This window comes from Antedon mediterranea, chromosome 9 (genome assembly GCF_964355755.1).
Source record: "Antedon mediterranea chromosome 9, ecAntMedi1.1, whole genome shotgun sequence".
Classification (NCBI taxonomy): domain Eukaryota; kingdom Metazoa; phylum Echinodermata; class Crinoidea; order Comatulida; family Antedonidae; genus Antedon; species Antedon mediterranea.
In genome coordinates, this window is record NC_092678.1 from 3,634,794 (window position 1) to 3,657,108 (window position 22,315).

At 34.7% G+C, this 22,315-nt stretch overlaps 1 protein-coding gene across 1 annotated transcript in view; it reads left to right on the forward strand.

The window, feature by feature from the left end:
• The window catches only part of LOC140059306 (F-box only protein 7-like), a 36,542-nt gene that overhangs the window by 7,481 nt on the left and 6,746 nt on the right, over positions 1–22,315 (forward strand). Inside the window, exons 2-8 of the mRNA XM_072105178.1 lie at positions 15,066–15,540; positions 16,728–16,875; positions 17,245–17,322; positions 17,699–17,788; positions 18,029–18,081; positions 21,251–21,406; positions 21,499–21,650. Of these exons, the coding sequence (XP_071961279.1) occupies positions 15,066–15,540; positions 16,728–16,875; positions 17,245–17,322; positions 17,699–17,788; positions 18,029–18,081; positions 21,251–21,406; positions 21,499–21,650 (1,152 nt within the window). The remainder of the gene's footprint in view (positions 1–15,065; positions 15,541–16,727; positions 16,876–17,244; positions 17,323–17,698; positions 17,789–18,028; positions 18,082–21,250; positions 21,407–21,498; positions 21,651–22,315) is intronic.

The following is a 22,315-nucleotide window of genomic DNA, read 5'->3' on the forward strand; positions in this document are numbered from 1 at the left end:
CGTTACCGATGTTTACCAGCTAGGCCTACAAAACTAAGCCTAGCTAGGCTAGGCCTAAGACCGTCCACGAGAGGTCGATCGCCGCGAGCTACTTAGGTAGTGCATTGTTTCTCACTTTTTATCATAATTTACCATAAAACGTACATTTAAGACAAGGAATGACATGGTTTAATGTTTTTAAAGTGATATATATGTATTATTTTCCAAAAAACGTCCAAAATTGCAGGGAAGGGGTCTTTAAACATGGTGAGACTGATAAATTTAGCAATTATAGGCCCATCTCGGTACTGCCCGTTTTCTCCAAAGTTTTAGAACGTATAATTCATAAAAGACTCTATAATTATTTTTCTCGATTTAACTTATTGCAAGAGAACCAATTTGGTTTCCGCCCAAATATGTCTACTGAAATGACTGTTCTACAAGCATATGATAACATAATCTCTGAATTAGATAAGAAAAAGCATGTTCTTGGGATATTTCTGGACCTTTCAAAGGCCTTTGACACCGTCAATCACGACATTCTCCTGTCGAAACTACAGCATTATGGTATACGTGGTGTTGCCTTTGATTGGTTCAGAAGTTACCTGACGGATAGAAAGCAATTATATCTCTTTTAATTATCATAGTTCTTCTTCTTTAAACATTTGTTGTGGTGTTCCACAGGGCTCAATTTTAGGCCCGCTACTCTTTATTATTTACATTAATGATTTAGCAAACATCTGTAAACATCTTATTTTATATGCAGATGACACTAACCTTTTAATTTCAGATAATGTTTTAAACCGTCTAGTTGATAATGTTAATTCCGATCTCTCGACTATCTCGAGTTGGTTTAAAGCAAATAAGTTATCGCTTAATGCTAATAAAACTAATTATATGATTTTTAAGAACAGATATAGTAACCGTGTTTACAATGACCTTAACATTTTCATTGATAATAATAACATCTCTCGTGTAACTAGTTGTAAATTTCTTGGTGTAATAATGGACGAATGCTTAACCTGGAATCAACATAACTGTCGCCTTGAAACTGTTTATCGCAAACAAAAGCGCATAATGCGTTTATGTACAAATTCTCAATTCCTTGAGCATTCACCACCATTATTTGCTAGTCTTAACAACTTACTGTAACTGTGTACTGTATGATATTCATAAGATATCAAAAGGTGTTTTCATGTACAAATTTAAGAATAATTTATTACCAGCTAACTTTTATAATTATTTTGTTAAAGTAAACTCAGTTCATAATTATGGCATCAGGTCCTTTGATACTTATCGTCCTTATGTAATTTTGTTACCGATATGGGTAGAAACACTATCAGAGGACATGGTCCAATTTTATGGAACAGTATTGATGCTTCTATTCGTAATTCATCATCTGTCAAAGTATTTAAAAAGTTGTATAAAAATAATTTGCTCTTAACTTATCAATGAGTGTTACAAATATGTTTACATGTACATTGTTCTTTTGCTTTTTTGATTTTATCGCACTATCTTTGAGTTCATATGCCAACATGTTTAGCTAGTATTGTCTCGTCCTGTGCTTCAATTATGTTTGTATCATGTATTAATTATTTTGTTAAGGTGGCCAAATACTGTACGAGCTTTGCTCTTTTTTGGTCATCCTTCCATTTTTGCTATATACAGTATTCATGATCCTTGTTTATTATTGGAAAATAAAAACTGAAACTGAAACTGAAAAGTATACCCGATTCAGTTCCCAGAATCAGAAATGTATGTTCCAACCGCTCCAAAAAATGCCCCTTCGATATGAAAGTGACCAATTAAATCAAAAGCTGGTGCCGTTAGCACCTGTATTGAATAAGCTTTAAGTGCCACTGCGAGATCATATGTCTCATCTGCAACTTTAAGAGATCGAACCATTGTCTCTTGCACAATATCATTTCTTGTTGGTGGTTGTAAAATTGGGTTCATGTATACAATGGAAGTTAAACGCAATGGATCGTTAAACGCAATGGATCGTTCACGAACGTTGAGTAAAAGCCATTGAACAGAGGAAGTTTTCGATTAGATGATAAGATTAGCCAAACTAAATCTAGGCTTTTCCATCTTACAAGAGAATAACTTGCATCGGATTCACTTATTTGTTCCTGGTCTGTTTCTTCAAATTTAAACTTGGCCAGTTTTAGATTTGAATAAAATAGTGGTACTATTTTCTCTGCTCCGTCAAATTTCCGCCTAGGTCTTCCAGTGACCGAATTGACCGACAGTCCTTCCATCTCAGTGGTTTGCCCCTGAAGGACATTCTGATACGCAATGCCAACTGTAACATGGAGAATATTGAAAGAATTGTTTCATCATTTCATTGAGGTCTTTTAACCGTGATTTAGCTGTTTCCAGCCTTGTTTGAGTCTTTGCTAATATTTAATCTATCTCTAAATGTGGTCATTAATTTAGTAACTAATGGCTGACAAGCATAGGGACGAATATCATCGTCAGTACCTCCGCCTGCCTTATACTGGTCTTTGTACAAATCCATGATTTTACAGGCATATTTTGGTATACGTTTACAAATTATTTCCTTTTCAACGTACCTCACCATCCCTTTGTATGCTTATTAACTACTTTCTGGGGCAACTTACAGGATAAAGTTGCTGTCATGTGTATTTTTGTCTATCCTAAGACAGAACAGTTCCAATAAAAAAGGAATTGGCCTTGTGACTCTTCGTGTGATTAAATCTTGTAGGCCTGGACCCAACGAGCATTTCTGGGCTACTGTCTGAAGCAACTTATTACAGGATAAAGTTGCTGTCATGAGTATTTTTGTCTATTCTAAGACGTAACAGTTCCAATAAAAAAGGAATTGGCTGTGTGGCTTTTCGTGTGATTAAATTTTGTATGGCCCAACGGGCATTTCTGGGCTACTGTCTAGGGCTATTGTTTGGGGCATCTTACAGGATAAAGTTGCTAACAATGATATTTTTGTGCACCCCAATGTGTAACAGTTGCAATGCAAAAGGAATAGTCGTGTGGCTCTTGACATGAATAACACCATTTTTTAGTGGTCACTAATTGGGGCTACTGTCTCGGGCAACTTACAGGATAAAGTTGCTGTCATTGCTGTTTTTACATTGTATACACATATGGGAACAATGTCCAACAACTTTTATCCGTGTGGCTTTTCACATGATTAAATCCATTTTTTACCCCTCCTATTTAGTGTCCCCAGGGTAAACTTACAGGATAGGACCCGGCAGCAATATTGATTATTGAATCTTGGCCATATATCTACATAATCAGCCCATCAGACCTTTTGTGGCTTTTCACATGAAAAAATCTTCTGGGCGCCCGGTCTAGTTGTTAGGACATCCCCACCTATTTTAAACAGGCCCAGGAGATTTGTTGATTTGAATGGCTAGTTCTACCTCCTCTTTGGTGATATTTCTGTCAAGGTCATGCATAATAATTCAACATTTATTAGTTTCTATCAATGGTAAAACAATATAATAAAAAAGAATGATAATTATGAGAAAATACAAAAAATACCATTAATAGAGGATCTTGCAAGAAGAGAATACTTGTCACGCAAGACCCATAAACAAAAGAAAAAAATACATTTGTATATAATTATTAAATAAAATTAAAAAGTCATGACAAAAACAGTTTGAAGGTCTAGTTTGAGTACAATGATAACAACTTTTAAGTTTTTTACGAAAAGTTGGGAGAGAGGAAGCGTTAACAATATTAGTATCTAATTGATTCCAAATTAAAGGGCCAGAAACATAAATAAAGTGGGAAGATAGTTAATCTTAACAAAAGGAATAGTTAACTGAAACTTATGAACAGTACTTCTTAAATTATGACCATGGTTGAAATCAGCAGTGTTAAATAAATTCATCATGGGAGAAGGAAGATTGTTAGAAAAATATTGAAAGACAAAAGAGGCACTTTGCAATGTATGTATATCTCCTAACTTCAGTAACTTAAGTTCATAAAATAAAGGTTCAGATGGAGTAATGCAAGACGTAAAAGTAATATTTCTAATAGCACACTTAATCAGCTTATTAAGTTTATCAAGATGAGATGGATAGTCAGCAGCCCAAATAATGTTACAATAATAAAGATGAGGTAAAATTAAAGAATTATATAATGAAAGAAGGATACGCCGGGGAAAAGTGTGCTTAAGATTATTTATAATCCCAATTGTTTTAGAAATTTTATTTGCAATATGATTCTGATGACTGGTCCATCTCAAGTTTTCCTGGAACATCTTTTCTTCTTTTTCCAGTGCTGTGATGATTATGATATTTAATTAGATCAATATTTATATCTCCCATAATGTGACACTTCTTATTTTCAGAATCAATTTTACTTAGAACACTGTCTAGTGATTCAGAAAAATGGTCAATACAACTTCCAGGTGGACGGTATATTATACCGACAACAGTAGATTTTTTTTTATGAATAGAGATTCATAAGGCAGAGGAAGCAAGATGTCATGTCTGATTTTAACATTTATATCATTATGAAAAAATAAAGCAACACCACCACCAATTCTAGTTGACCTATTTTTAGAGAAAAAGTATAGTTATGTATTAAAGGAGGGAGTAGGCGAGTTATCATGTAGCCATGTCTCTGAGAGACCTACTTTAAACTACTGAGAAATCAATGCTTAAATTGTCTAAAAGACGTATGAGTGGGTCTACTTTAGTTTTAATACTTCTAATGTTCAGATGAAAAGGGGAAAGGCTAGTATTGGAATCATTTGTGAAGGTTGAATTAAATTTGTCACAATCATAATGAGCAGTTATCAAGAGTAGTTGATCTCGAGTTTAATTGATCGATTAAATCTGCTGACTGCTCATCAAAATTATCAAGGTTGTGAGTTAACGGATTAAAGTTCGATAGATTTGAAGTTACACTATCAATCATTATACAGTTGAACAATTAATATTATATATAATGTACATGACGCAAAAAAATAAATAAAACATAAATAAATAAATATACATACATAATTAATAAAAATATGAATACATTGCAAGTTCATTACAAAGTAAGTATTAAGGTAGAATATACGATTATATAAAATAGGCCTACACTACGTGTCAATGTGCGATAAATACTTGAATAGCTATTCAAATTACATTCTGATTGCGTCATTAGGACTATGCACAATAAGGCATTCCATCTATATACAATGTGCCGTTACGAAAAGGCGGGTGCTTGCCTGCTAGATATGTCTTCGACATTACAGTACATCCTTTAGTTGATGTTTTTTTTTTCACATCAGATAGGGGTAGGTCTTCCATGACATAAAAGCTTTTTTTCTTTATTTTTTAGTCTTTGATAAGATAGAGAACCTTTGCGGTCTGTATAGAAATTTCGCTATTATGTGTCTGGGAACTGTTGTTTGCGATCCGGTTTTAGGCCTACCTGTTCTGTGTGCGTTTTCAATGGTAACGCCTGCTAAGTCAAGTTCATTATCTATTAAATTTGATATTTCATCTATCGGATTTTCTCCTTCTTTTTCTGGGATGCCTCCAAATCTTAGATTGAAACTCCTACTATATCTTTCCATTTTGAGTAATTCCTTTTCCAAAACGCTGATTCTGTCACCCTTTTCTTTCAGTTACTCTAGCCTCCAGTCCAGTCACTTCCGTTTTTATTTCAGTTTTATTTTCCGAAACAAATTCCAGTGATTTTTCCATAACAGATTGCATGGGTGTTAGCTGCTGAATTTCCTGAAGTGCACTAGAGTTTATGTCTGTGTCTGTAGCGTAAATAGAGCTGAAGTGCTCCATCCATCGTTTAAGTTGATCTGCAGCTTCGATGAGTATAACACCATTTGAAAGAAGTGGTGCGCTTTTTTTTTGGAATAGGACCAATTGCTTCCTTTATGCCATTGTATAGGCCATGCAGGTCACCGGTAGTTCAGTAGCGATGTAAAGCATTTCTTGTAAGACGCTGAACCATGCTCTTTGCTGACTTGTACTGTAATCAGCTTTTGCAGACAAGTGTTTTTCGTCTGCATCTTATCTCTTGCCCTGTTGAAGAGCTGGTAGTAATGTTCCAGCATTTTCAATGAACCAACCTTGCTGCCTACATGAACAAATGGACAAAAATTACAAACTTAACATTAACTTTCTTCCTTCGTAAGTTCATATATTAAAGTTAAAAGTATATAGTTTGAAAGTGCATCATTTTTAACATTTTTAAAGATGCCATAATAGTAAACAATTATAATTCATTGCGGTATGTAATAATCTATCTGCACCAAAGTGGTTACTGCATAGTAAATACATGGAGGAATCTTTCTACAACTTTTAGTCAGTTGTGTATGGCTCGGTGGTCTGTGCTCGTGTCTATGGCACTCAAGTTACCCAGTTCTAGTCTCACATTGGGAAACGAATTTTTATTATCCGTATTGTTTGTTCAATTTTATTTTTTAGTGTATAGATTATACACATAATTTATAATGAAATCTATTTAAAAAGTAATTAATGCCTTTCAGTATATACTTATATGTAACAATTTGGTTTATGACATTATACGCAGAGGGATCTTTGATCGGATTGTTATACCGGCTATTGTATTCCCGTTAGCAAGATCCTATATTATATTATAATAATTAAAGAATCTGAGAAAATCAATCAATCAATATATCAATTATCTTGATTTAAATTAATGCAAGCCATATAACCTATAATTCGTCATAGTGAAGAATTAAATCTAGTTATTGTTATTATTATTATGGTGACCGAATACTGTTTGGATTTTACATTGATTATTTATGTATAATGATATTATATAAACACAGTAGGCAAAGAACATTAATTCTAAACCGCCCGGTGATATACTGAAATTTTAATTAATTAATTTTGAAACGATAAAGATGAGGAAATCTGTGAGAATGAGAAAAAGTCGCCCCAACCGAGACTCGAACTCGGACCGCCTGCTTGATATGCAGATGTCCTAACCATTAGACGACTGGGGCTTTCATGGTATTGTTCAAACTCGATTGGATAGCGACTCTTTAACATTCTCGATGTGGTACGGCGGAACAGCACTAGTCCTCAGTTGTACAGTACGCACGCGCACCAGAGATCAAATTGATACGCCCTCATCTTTCAGTATTTTTATTCACGAGGCGGGATCTCCGAAGAGGTACAGTACTTATATAAACACATCAGGCAATGAACATTAATTCTAAACCGCCCGGTAATATACTGAAATTTAATTAATTAATTTTGAAACGATAAAGATGAGGAAATCTATGAGAATGAGAAAAAGTCGCCCCAACCGAGACTTGAACTCGGACCGCCTGGTTGATATGCAGATGTCCTAACCATTAGACGACTGGGGCTTTCATGGTATTGTTCAAACTCGATTGGATAGCGACTCTTTAACATTCTCGACGTGGTACGGCGGAACAGCACTAGTCCTCAGTTGTACGCACGCGCACCAGAGATCAAATTGATACGCCCTCATCTTTCAGAATTTTTATTCACGAGGCGGGATCTCCAAAGAGATACTTATATAAACACATCAGGCAATGAACATTAATTCTAAACCGCCCGGTAATATACTGAAATTTAATTAATTAATTTTGAAACGATAAAAATGAGGAAAGCTGTGAGAATGAGAAAAAAATATAAAATATATAAATAATAAATGTAAAATCCAAAATCACTTGCACTGATGAAGGGCTAGTGTTGCCAGAAAGCTGCTCTGCTAACTTTTCTGGCTGTTTTACTTTATCGTTTTGATTTAGTTTTTTGCTTTTTTTTTTTGTCCTCCATTGAGATCCAGCCACTGATGATACCCACAGCATTGTCATTTTGTCAGTAATTTGCCTTTGGATTTATAATCTAGGAGAGCAAGACAGGATTTGCAATTCCTGTATAAATGTCTTACTTCTAAAGTTTGATTGTAATCTTGTTTCGTTGTTTTATTTTAATGTTCCTGTTCGTAATCTTCGTAGTAAACCCTTTCTTCATGTTAAATTTTCTTGTGTCAATGTTTGTAAAAATGGTATTTTCTGTAGACTCTCGTCTTTGTACAATTTGTCTTTTAAAAAATAATTCTTTAGATATCTTTAACTGTAATTATTATATTGATTGTACCCTCAGCAATCTAGTAAGTACTGTAAATAGTAGTTCTCCGCCAAGGAGGTATGTAATCGATCGTGTGTGTCTGTTTGTTTGTTAGCAGCAGATACTCAAAAAGTTATTGCAAGATCTAATACCAAAATAAAAATACAGATAGATACAGTATGTGGTCAACGACAACTCCATTAGATTTTGGAGGCAATCCGGCCCACAGTCCCAATTCTTGACCGCTTTTTAGTATTATTTTCAGACCTGTTAGTGTTAAAAGATAAAACAGAATTTTCAAAAGCAGACGAGCAGTCTTAAAAAGTAACAATTAAACTGAAATTGCATTTTCCCAAGAACAAAAAAAGGCCTTCATTTTTGTAAAAGAGGCAAGAGTTATAAGTTGTGATTGGTAATTTTAAAACATAATTTGATTTAATGTACAGGTTTTTTTATATGAGTATTTTCTTTTCAAATTCACCAGTTTGTATTTGGCGTTCCTGTAGTCAACTAAAAATCCTAACACCCATTTTTTCTCGAATATTTGAAAGCCTCTTAGCGGATAACTAATGATATAAAAGATTCTTTAGATAGTAAGCAATTTAGTTGTCGTAGAGGCTCATCAACTTCACACTACCTTGTAGACCTTATAAATTCTGTTGTATCTCACCTGCAGTTAGTTCATTTTTTTTTTATACTGGGTGACCTCTTCAGTCAAAGACTGATCTCCCAGAGAGCCCAGTTGGTGATCAGTGGCAGTGATGTAATAGGTTCTTTAAAGTGCACACAAGCAAGTTGTGTACACTGGACCTACGGTTTATAGTCCTTATCCGAGAAGACTCGTTCTACCACCAAAACCATAGAGTGAGTGAGCTTCGAACTCTTGCCGATGTTATGGCTACCCACTCACAGGGGTAGTAAATATTTAAACTTATGTGCTGTAGACTTTACCAAGGCATTATGATCGTGTGGATCATAATGTTGTCATAAATAAATTAATATCCATAGGAGTGAGGCCGTCCATTCTTCCTACCGTTTGTAGTTTCCTCTTAAATCGCACATGCAACAATACCAAAGTTAAGGGAGCCCCTCTTCTAATTCTAATATTACTTGCGGGGTGCCCCAGGGCACGAAGTTGGACCCCCTTTTCTTTTTGGTGTTAGTCAATGATGTTGCTGAGGGAACTGACAGACAGTGGAAAAATGTGGACGACCTCACTTTATAGTGAAGTAGTTAAAAGTAATGATAGACAATGACAGACTTGATGATTGGTGTTTGATAAATAGAGTTCTTCCCAAGCCATCCAAGTGCAATGTGATGTGTATTTCCTTCCTAAAGTCTGACTGTCCTTCTCCCAGTTTCATTCTAAATGGCCATGATCTTAAATGTGTAAATCACATCAAACTGCTTGGTGTCACCTTGCAGGATAACCTTAAATGGGATATGCATATTCATATGGAACGCCGTTTACGCAACATTTCGATGATATGAATTTTATGACGCGATATGTGAATGAAATGCATCTATATGAATTAAATGGTGCGATATATGAATGAAATGTTTTGAATTGAATGCTTTGAATTGAATATTTTGAATGAAATGTTTTGAATGAAATGTTTTGAATGAAATGTTTTGAATGAAATGTTTTGAATGAAATGTTTTGAATGAAATGTTTTAAATGAAATGTTTTGAATGAAATGTTTTGAATGAAATGTTTGAATTGAATTGAAAAGTCAAACTATTGGTGGCGTATGTCATTCTCGCTCGCGATTATTTTCTCAACCTCTTAGGCCTAAGCCTGGGTACCCTCATCTCCTTTCTTCCACGCTGCCTTTACAGAGAATCCTAACAGACCTGGGTTCGGAAATATGTATTCCAATGTTTCAGATCTGTTAGGGAGTCTCTGTAAAGGATTCATATTGATGACAGCGTTGAAAGGAGATGAGGGTACCCATGCTTAGGCCTATTAAGAGGTTGAAATAAAATCGCGAGCGGGAATGACATACGCCGCCAATAGTTTGACTTTTCAATTCAATTCAAACATTTCATTCAAAACATTTAATTCAAAACATTTCATTCAAAACATTTCATTCAAAACATTTTATTCAAAACATTCAATTCAAAACATTTAATTCAAAACATTTCATTCAAAACATTCAATTCAAAGCATTCAATTCAAAACATTTCATTCATATATCACGCCATTCAATTCATATCGATGCATTTCATTCACATATCGCGTCATAAAATTCATATCATCGAAATGTTGCGTAAACGGCGTTCCATATATTCATGATATCATTGCTAAAGCATGTCAACGTTTGTACACTTTGATTATACTTAAGAATGCCAAGGTGCCTTCTAAAGATCTACTACAAGTATTTAGTTGAATATGCATGCCCTGTGCGGCACAGTTCAATTATGAAAGACCAAACTAAGTCAATAGAAAGAGTTAAAAAAGAGCTCTACGAATCATTTATGGCATGAACTATCCTACGAGTCTGCTCTTAAATTGTAAGACCTTAACAGAAGAGTCCAACTCTTACTGAAATTTGGTAAAGGAATAATAAAGTCATAAAGATACATTTAGAACCATTCTTCCCCCTGTTCGTGACATAAGCAGAACCCTTCAATCTTATGTCAGAGAATTTTACAGTAGGTTGAGGTATGCACTCTTGGAGTGGCTTTCTAGTTTTGTACTGTAACCTGAAACAATTTAATTCATAAAACAAATTTGTCAATAATGCTTTTATTACAGTTTAATTCTAAACACTTCTTACTACACTTCTGGACTAACAAGTAACAAGTAACAAATTGCAATGTTTCAGCATAATTTATGCCATGTTTTGCAATTATTACAGTTTCAAATCGTTTTCAGTTTTTGCAATAAAACATAAATTAGTAGTTTAGATAGAAAGCAGTAAATTCAAGTTAAACTATAACTGAATCGTTGTGATTAGGGTTTTTAATACTAATATAGTATCACTACACGGTCTTTTTCTGCCCTGTGAGGTTATATACTTTGCATGGAAAACAATAAAAGTCTTCCCTGATAAAAGAACTTTGACAAATTATTAAAATAAAAACAAATTGTATCAAGAATAAAATTCAGAACTACTGTATTTATGGCGGCCATTGATTTTGTTATACACTATCTCTTCACTTTGAAATATGTAGAATAAAAAATGAAAGCAATACTGGATATGGAACTTTATACTTTACTTTTGACTGTTCTGTTAAAGACGCTAAGAAAAATTTTGCTGTGTGAATTAGATGATGCGCGCAGACACTAACGAAAGTATAAAATGCCAAATTATATTATTTTGGGTGTTTTTGTGGTTATTAATTATTTGATACATAGGCCTACAGATTAAATAAAAAAGTTTAACATAAATCAATGGAAAAATACATTGCTGCGGAAACACGAATTGTTAAGTTGTTTTCATGTTCAACAATATAAAACCATTTGGAATCGTTGTTTGTGTGTGTTCATTTTTATTAATTTACATTTTATTTTTATTTCAATGGTTATGATATTTTACAATTTTTTTGTTAACTATTTGCTACTTCTGTAATTAAATTGTGGTCTATAGTAGTAATATGTAGAATAAGCAGTAACACGATCTTGCCTGCCTTAATAAAAATTTGCATGGGATGAGTAAGTATAAAAGTGCAATACTGGATATGGGATATGAAAGTGACAACGTGCATGAGAGGTGCATGTTGAAGTATGTCAATCAGACGGCAGATTATAACATTTAATGTTAAAATATGAATATGAAATAATTAGTTATAGAATAATAAAACTACAGCTGCTTACGGACACAAAAACTGTCCGAAATTAAATGTTGCGCTCTGGGTTTTTTTGGGTGTTGATATGTTGAGGAAACACAACACCCATTTGGATTTGTTTTATTTGTGTATATGTTTAGTATGCAGGAGATACATAAAATACGTGAAAAATATTTATTAATATACTGTATAGATTACTGTTTTTATTATTAATTGCAGTACTGTTGTTTTAGGCCTCAATATTTTTTCAAAACTATTTAAAAAGTTTTAAATTGTGTAGTCTCTGAAACAAACACTGATTAGATTGAATCATTACCATTAAATAATTACCAATAATATCATTTAATGAATTCATTAAAATAAAATATGAATGGCTAATCTATAAATTTACCTAAGGGCAAAATTTGGTATATCGCACGTTACTTGTAGAATGTTTAATCTCTGGTATATAAAATTAGTTCGTACTTTCAGTACTGATTTTAACCATCTGATGTAACCCTGTTTACTAATTAAATTGAGTTAGATAATTAGTTATTGACAATTAAAACGAATTTAGGTTTGCCCCATATATGGATGTTTTCTGATTGTGGTACACTGTCTAATAGATGTCCATCTTGAAAAATACCTGCACACAATAATCTGAGGATGCTTTTGCATTTACCTATCTCCTTCTACGATAATTGTTTTTAATAGCTGAAAACCTGTTGAATAGCTCGAGTACAGCATCATAATGTTGAAGACTGGCCGAATTTCTTTAAAAGATACTATTTTGATAGATTTAATATACGTTTATACAAATGTATTGATTTGCAATGAATGGAACGTTCCAATCTCTCAGTCTCAGTATAATTATTTGGTTTAAGACAAGTAGGTAAATTTATGCGTGTCCTTGGGATAACCATTAAACCTTTAGATAGTATTGCAATACTTTGACAATACTGTATTGCAATACTTTGACAATACTGTATATACGTATTAACCATTTTTGGTCGCCATTTGAATCGCAAATGTCTTACTGTGAGTGTCGGTACTGTTAGATAACACATACAGTATACAGATAAACTGTATTACTGTGAGTGTGGGTACTGTTAGATAACACATACAGTATACAGATAAACTGTATTACTGTGAGTGTGGGTACTGTTAGATAACACATACAGTATACAGATAAACTGTATTACTGTGAGTGTGGGTACTGTTAGATAACACATACAGTATACAGATAAACTGTATTACTGTGAGTGTGGGTACTGTTAGATAACACTCACAGTAATACAGATAAACTGTATTACTGTGAGTGTGGGTACAGTAGCCCCTACTGTTAGATACAGTATATAAACACATAATATACAAATAAACTTTATTACTGAACGTTTGTATTAATTAATAATTACAAAAAATATAAACTTCGTAATGCTGTGTCGTTTGTACTTTACTATTTCAATCGACTATGACAGTGACAGTTTTAACAAAGTATTAAATTGCAAATGTTTTAATGTATTTAGTCGTATATTATTTATAGGCCTATAAAAAAATGAAAACATATTTTGTTTAAGTGGTTAAAGAATGTATTTAAAAATTGTTCTTCTTTGTACCCATCCTCTTCCCCATCTATCAACCTAAAACACAATTTGGGTTTGTTTAAATGAATTCAAATAAAAAATCTGGACTCATTTTATGACAAGTTTCTCTTTCGGAAGTAATTCCCAGGGTGCCATTGTGTCTTTTTATTCGTTTCTATAAACGACAACGTATGTGTATTCGAGAACCATCTGTGGGCACATCCTAGAAGAATCTATTAATCTATAATTTACACAATGTAAATTGTTTTGCAAGTTGACATTTCTAGTTGTTAAACGGAGTTACTTTTTTTCTTTGAGGGAATGCTCAATTCAATATAAATTCATAAAATGTTTAATGTGTTCATATACTATTGTGTATTACTTGCCACGATACAAAAATAATTAGGTTGCTAATCATTTAATGTGATTACCAAACTAGGACAATACAGTAGGTAGTGTTAAAGAAAAATTAGTAACTTTCGAAACAAGTTAAATTGTTAACCAAACCTCCGAAACACCAACATATAAAATGTTCCACTCAATAAATAATTTGCAAATTCTTTTGAAACTTTTTTCTTTTTGTAACCCATTAACCCTTTCACTGCGGAGCATATTTAAGAAAATAATGTATATTTAAGAAAAACATATGGTATTTTAATAAATTGCAAAAAAATACTAATTAAGATAATTGTGTAATTATTTTTGTGGTGTGTGATGGGCAAAGGGTTAGTCTACAGTTAGGTATACAAAAAAAAGTAATTTGCATATTGATGACATCATGTGACGTCATTACAGGTATTTTGGATTTCGTGTTTTTTATCGAATCAATGATAAAAACTATATTTTCTATAAGAAATTCTTATGGAATACGTTTTTCCAACTGGATATTGATGAAGATACGTATAACAAATAAAAATATAAACAAAAATTGAATTATTTTTATTGTTTTTTAAAAATTATGCACAAATCAAAGTTTTGGGGCAAAATCGTGAAAATAATGACATTTTCCAAAAATTCACTATAGTACAAAACTAACTATTGTTTCAGAATTTTTTTTTTGCCGTGTTGTGATAAACACAATGTTGCCCTATTGGGGCTGGTAAATTTTGGTTACTTTCAAAATGGCCGCCATTACGCTACTCAAAACAACTTTCCAAGATAGAATACTATTATATACACTATACTATATATAACTATAACTATAGAGGGCGCATGATTTTCAAGACAATAATACAGCTATAGAGGACCGTTTTTTTTGCTGGAAAAATTTTTTAATGACTTGCAAAAATATTCAAGTTCATCGAACAAATATAGAGGGTGCTATATATTATAGGCAAATACGATTAAATCATTGTTTTGCCCATACCCGGTATTACCGGGTATACGCACTTCAACGACGTTTGTTTATACCGGGTATACGCAGTGAAAGGGTTAAGGTGAAATCATACAATGATTTTGGACGTGACAGTACAAAGGTTACACCAAGTTTGATTGTGAAAATGACCTTTTAGGAAAGAAAACTGTATTTACAGTATTACTTGTCTACTCTATGCTCCATTTCAGAAATCTTTGATCTGCCCTGGCGACTCAAATGATTAGTTACTAAATTGAGCCGGGAAAAATAATTAAATAATTGAATGTTTTCTTTTTAAAGGTTGCAAACCGGGACATTCTTTGTAAGTCTTAACAGAAAAGATGAACTCAGAGGATCTGACAATGCCCCACTATCATCATTTGACATTGTGTCAGGAGATAGAATATTTGTGATTGAAAGAGACAAAAGGAAAAGAGAGAAAGAAAAACCTGGAAAATCCAAAGCAATGAGTCAAAGAGAACCAACACCAACAAAAACATGTAAACCTTCAAATTCAGAATCAGAACATGCCTCCACTTCGGGCACAGCAACAGCAGGACTGTCCAATGATAAACAACAGCCTGAACGACCAGTAAAAGCTGAAGAACAATTTGAATGCATTTCCTTGGAGCCAATGGTGATAAGAGACTCTACAGATGATAAAATACCACTAAGGTTGAGAACTCTTCTGGAGAAAGAGATGCCGCAAAATGAACAAGAAGTTCTAATATTGATTTGCCACATTCTACTCCTTGAAACTGGTTTTAATATCAAAGTAAGTTGTTATCAGATTACCTCAGACATCACTTCTTTTCTTGGGAAAAAATGTCTCATCAATCCATCTGAAGCTCCACTTTCACAATTTTTTTTCTGTCAGAACATTTCATTAGAACACTCGTTTTCATTAGAACAACATCCAAGTATTCATTCATTCTTTCAATCTTTTATTTCTGAATCTCTGGTCCATAGAAAGTAAAATTACATATAAATTTAGTTAGTGAGTGAGTGAATGGCAGAGCGGTTAAGACAGTCGGAACAGTAATACGTAGCCATAACATCGGCAAGGGTTCGAGGCTCACTCGATCCTTGGTTCTGGTGGTACTGTAGAACGAGTTTTCTCAGATAAGGACCATAAACTGTAGGTCCAGTGTACACATCTGTCTCATGTGCACTTTCGAGACGACTTGGGGGTTACGCCGGTGTACACACAGTCACTGTCGCATACTTATCATATATATACAGTACACTGGGCCCTCTGGGACGAACAGTCTTAGACTGAAGAGGCTACCCAGTTTAAAGAATAAATAATTAATTAATTAATTAAAAATAAACAAGCCTGTACTAATTATTACTACTCATCTCACGATGGCATTCCACCTTGAGATCGAGCATCTTTGACTTATAAAGACTATAATTTTTTAGACTAAAACATTTACACATGAATTGAATCAACACATCAGGCCATAATTTTCTTAAATTCATAAAAAGAAGGGATTCTACATTCCATAATCATGAGGCTGGCACTACAATATCGAGGCCTTTGCAACAACATTCTAAAACCCATTATTGTAGCATACCTGGCAAGATCGCAAGGTACTCTGATTATAGTTGAAATGAATTGAAATATTTTATTTATACTGACTGACTGATCTCCCAGAGGGCCCAGTTATGATCAGTGGCTGTGATGTACTAATACACCAGGGGTACGAGGTTCGTTAAAGTGCACATGAGCTAGATGTGTGTATAGTCCTTATCCGAGAAGACTCGTTCTACCACCAGAACCATGGAGTGAGTCAGCCTCGAACCCCTGCCAATGTTTGTTATGGCTACTTAATTACGGTTCCACTGTCTTAACCGCTCGGCCACACACTCATTGTAGCACAATTATACATGTGTTCCTGCAACTTTATTGTACTGTACGTTTAGTATGATCTTTTTCAAATTTTTCTTTCTCGTTCTAAGGTTAAAGGTGATACAGGGAATGACGACCCTACATTACTGGATACAAGGAACAAAGGATCTTACAGTCTTACGTATTCTCATGATTATTGTGAGCAATCCACAGTGACCATAGTGTTTGTTCCAATGTCCAGTATGCTGGTTGCACATGGTAAGTAAACTTATATAACTTACTTAAAAGCCTATTCTTTAATTTAAGACTCGTCATTGTTACAGAGAATGTCTGCTAGCAAAAATGAAATGATAGAATGTAGTATGGTATCATCATTTGAATCATCCAGGCTCCATTACAAAATGATGCAGATCCTGAGATGATCTGATAACGGTGTTTTTTTTGTGTGTGTTAGCCTTTTTATTTAAACTTGTTTTTTCTAATGCGATGCAATTGGACTATGGACGTACGTATCCGAATTAAAGTAAAATAAATGAATGAATAATTAATAAGCATTACAGTAGCAATGACAAGGTTTTCATACTTACTCATAAGTATACCACTTTTTTTATTCTTAAATTTATTTAGCCAAATTGACGGGCACGAGTGGTGCTGTTTCACCTCTGCAACTGCAGTTTACTGATTACATTGGAAACGTTGTACAAGGTAAATTTGGTGTTTTTTTATTAATAATTTACACAGAGAAGCGTTTACCAAAAAAGAACATTCATATAAAATAACAATTACATTAACTGAAACATATGATGACTTGTACCTGCTTTTGATTTACACTCAGTAATATATGTAATTTTATTTTTCGGATAAAAAATTAAAAAACAAAACATAAGACATAAGATATACTTTATTATCTCCAAACAGAAGAAATTACAGGAGCTTCACAAACAACAAGATTTATATAAAAAGAACAGAATAAAAACCAGCAAACCAGTCAAAAGTACAACCGGTTTTGTACAAGCTGCCCACCTCGAGAACTCGCAAAATAGTATAGTAATTGTTTTATTATCTCCTTTTTAAATTATAGGGTATCCCTCCACATGGAAACATTTGTCATCCTTATCCCAGATATTTAAGGATAATTTTGCTCTGCCGATTTTAGCAGCTATGAGACAAAGTAAGTTATCTTTATTGGGTTTTTACACACTAGGTATAAAAACAAAATTGGTAATTGCTGGTTATAAAACAGAATAACAATAACAACATATTAAAAGTTCAAGAAATATAGAAAACTCACAATAAGTAAAAGATAGAATGTAATTTGAAATCAACATTTCTATACACTAAAAGCCCTGTTTTCGATTCTAAAAACACAAGATGTTTTTAAATTATTGACATACTATTGTTTTTTTTTTAGACCTCAACTTACCAGTGTTATACGGATTTCTTGCCCTTATGCCCGAGATACAGGTAATCAAAATTGGTAATTTCTTGGAAATAATAAAGTGAAAATGTTACAATTCAATGTTTAAATTTGTATCTGGACAACTACCCCCTGGACAACTACTCCCCGAACAACTACAACCCAGACAATCACCCCTAGGACAACTACTCTCTAGGACAACTACCCGCTTAAGACAACTACCACCCAGACAACTACATCCTAGGAGAACTGCCCAATAGGACAACTACCCCCTAGGACAACCACACCTCTAAAATAACTACACCTTAGGCTTTTCATGTATTTTTTTTTTTTAATAATAAATTATATTACACTTTGATTAATACGATCTTGTCAAAATTACTGATCTTCAAAACATAGGAAGAGAGATTGATCTTATGTAAGCTTTTGAATCTGTTCTTTGACAAACGAGAATCAATAACGCTCCAAATTACCTTAAAACATATTTATTCTTGCGTGACATGAAGGTGCTATATAGAAATCTAGGAATATACAGTTTACCTATCTGCACCAGTCAGTTGAAAATCATATAAAAAATCAGTAATATGGAATATTTGGCTGTTACTACTGTACTTCATAGAGGAACTTTAATTGAATAATTATACCCATGATGTGTTTATGTCTATCTTGAACATTTCTACTTATTTTAGTTTCTTCGTATTCTACAGCTAAGAACCTCCAAATTTGGTTTGGATTTTTAAAAAAGCCTACAATATTAATTAATTGATTACATTAGACAATTTGAAAATCAATCTCTCTCTCTCTTTCAACAGGTTCATAATTTCCTTAGTCTTCCTAATTGTTAAAACATAGCTAACTGTGCCAATTGAGGAAATCGTTTTCAGGTTGTGTCATACACATTGTTTGTCCTAGAAGTTTTCTTTTAAATAAATATCGCTACAGTTATTACAAAATAGACTAGATATGTAAGTTACATATATTGATATAAGACCGGTAGAATATGTTAATAAATATCATGTCAAATATTGTAAAATGCATAGTGTGGTACACCGTTCATGTAGTCCACTCCTCACACACAATTTGATTTACAATTGGCACCAACAAAAGCAGCTTGTTAATTTAGTTACCAATTGTAGTTGTCCAGGGTATAACTTTCCTAAGCTGTAGTTGTACTAAAGGGGTAGTTGTACTAAAGGTGTAATTGTCCTAGTGGGTAGTTGTACTAGTGGGTAGTTGTCCTAGCGGGTAGTTGTCCTAGCGGGTAGTTGTACCAGCGGGTAGTTGTAGTAGCGGGTAGTTGTCCTAGCGGGTAGTTGTCCTAGCGGGTAGTTGTACTAGCGGGTAGTTGTACTAGCGGGTAGTTGTCCTAGCGGGTAGTTGTCCTAGCGGGTAGTTGTCCTAGCGGGTAGTTGTACTAGCGGGTAGTTGTACTAGCGGGTAGTTGTACTAGCGGGTAGTTGTACTAGCGGGTAGTTGTACTAGCGGGTAGTTGTCCTAGCGGGTAGTTGTCCTAGCGGGTAGTTGTCCTAGCGGGTAGTTGTACTAGCGGGTAATTGTCCTAGAGGGTAGTTGTACTAGTGGGTAGTTGTCCTAGAGGGTAGTTGTCCTAGAGGGTAGTTGTACTAGCGGGTAGTTGTACTAGCGGGTAATTGTCCTAGAGGGTAGTTGTACTAGTGGGTAGTTGTACTAGTGGGTAGTTGTACTAGAGGGTAGTTGTACTAGAGGGTAGTTGTCCTAGAGGGTAGTTGTCCTAGCGGGTAGTTGTCTTAGCGGGTAGTTGTACTAGCGGGTAGTTGTACTAGCGGGCAGTTGTCCTAGCGGGCAGTTGTCCTAGCGGGCAGTTGTCCTAGCGGGCAGTTGTCCTAGCGGGCAGTTGTCCTAGCGGGCAGTTGTCCTAGCGGGCAGTTGTCCTAGCGGGCAGTTGTCCTAGCGGGCAGTTGTCCTAGCGGGCAGTTGTCCTAGCGGGCAGTTGTCCTAGCGGGCAGTTGTCCTAGCGGGCAGTTGTCCTAGCGGGTAGTTGTACTAGAGGGTAGTTGTACTAGCGGGTAGTTGTCCTAGAGGGTAGTTGTACTAGCGGGTAGTTGTACTAGCGGGTAGTTGTACTAGCGGGTAGTTGTCCTAGAGGGTAGTTGTACTAGCGGGTAGTTGTACTAGCGGGTAGTTGTACTAGAGGGTAGTTGTCCTAAGGGGGTAGTTGTACTAGCGGGTAGTTGTACTAGAGGGTAATTGTACTAGAGGGTAGTTGTACTAGTGGGTAGTTGTCCTAGAGGGTAGTTGTACTAGCGGGTAGTTGTACTAGAGGGTAGTTGTCCTAAGGGGGTAGTTGTACTAGCGGGTAGTTGTACTAGAGGGTAGTTGTACTAGCGGGTAGTTGTCCTAGAGGGTAGTTGTACTAGCGGGTAGTTGTACTAGAGGGTAGTTGTCCTAAGGGGGTAGTTGTACTAGCGGGTAGTTGTCCTAAGGGGGTAGTTGTCCTAGAGGGTAGTTGTACTAGTGGGTAGTTGTACTAGAGGGTAGTTGTACTAGTGGGTAGTTGTACTAGCGGGTAGTTGTACTAGCGGGTAGTTGTACTAGCGGGTGGTTGTCCTAGAGTGTAGTTGTACTAGCGGGTAGTTGTACTAGCGGGTAGTTGTCCTAGCGGGTAGTTGTCCTAGCGGGTAGTTGTAATGAGCGGTAGTTGTACTAAGCGGTAGTTGTACTAAGGAGTAGTTGTCTTAAGGGGTAGTTGTCCTACAGTAAGCAGTAGTTGTCCTAAGGAGGTAGTTGTCCTAAGAGGGTAGTTGTCCTAAGAGGTAGTTGTCCTAAGAGGTAGTTGTCCTAAGAGGGTAGTTGTCCTAAGAGGTAGTTGTCCTAAGAGGTAGTTGTCCTAAGGGGGTAGTAGTTGTCCTAAGGGGGTAGTAGTTGTCCTAGGGAATAGTTGTCCTAGAAGGGTCCAGGAAGTAATTGTCTGGGTAGTTCCAGGGGGTAGTTGTCCTAGACTCGTTTGAATTGAAAGCCTAAATAAAATAGATGGGAGCTTTGATGTATAGTCTGTCGTTATTATTTTGAACCTAAAAACTAACAAAAATGAGGAATGAATGTTTGCGTACAATAAATTAACAAGACCTTTCTTGTGCCTTGATCGTTGCAAATTTTGTAAGTTTTAATGCTGATTTTATACTGTTTATTTTGGTTTTTTTTATTTTGTTAATTGTTTTTTACTATGTTTATCTACAGCTCAAGATTCTCAGTTTTCTCAATGTACGTGATCTGATGTCATTATCTTCTGTCTGCAAACACCTGCATAGTCTTTCTAATGACAGTGCCCTCTGGAGAAGATTAGCCATAAAAGACTTCAGTTTGAGAAAAAACAAGGACACAAATTGGAAAAGGGTAAATAGAATTATAAATTATAATTGACCACTAAAACATTTACTTTAAAAAAAATTTCCATCAATATAATTATGTTTACCTTCCATATTTAGGTCTATATTCAAAATTATCATTACAAACTTGAAATGGAGAGGAGAAGACGAATGAAATTACATCAAGATTACCCAGTGCAAGTGGTACCTCCTAGTTTTGGTTTGGTACCGCAATATCCACAACCTTTTCCTAATGCTTTTCCAGGAATCAGGTAAACAAACATTTCCACTATAGTTTTTTTAGATATTATCAATTATAAACTGGGTCCATGTGTGCGTGTGCAAACTACTGCAACAATACCAGCTACAGTCAAACTACAAGGCATAGGCTTATGGCCAATTAGCCGTTCACATCCAAATAGTCTAGAACAGTAACACTACTTAATTGTTATAATAACGTACATAGTACTCCCACGTATCTCTAGCAGGAATAAAAAAACTATCTACTATTAGATAATAAGCGAGATTTCTCGCAAACAATTCTTAACAACCAAAACTAAACATTCACGCCCCCGAAATGTTCGAAATCGGAAACAAATTAACATGATTCACAGTACAAGGATTTCGAAAAATAATAACCACAACAAAAGTGAATCTTGATTTAAATACAGTAGTAAATGTTCACAAGTCAAATCGATAGTTACGTTGTAATCAAAGCATTCTTATTTAGAAGAAAACCCATGGTTAAGTTCTCCCACAGTTGCAATCATACATAGCTTTATGTACAGGCCTTTTCTTTATCCACTACACCTACACACCGACATGGTCATACATTAGACTTGCTGATCACTCATTCATCTGATCCTCCTGTTTTCTCAAACCTTAATGTCATTGATGGTATATCAGATCACTATGCAATCACATGTAACCTCAAGAA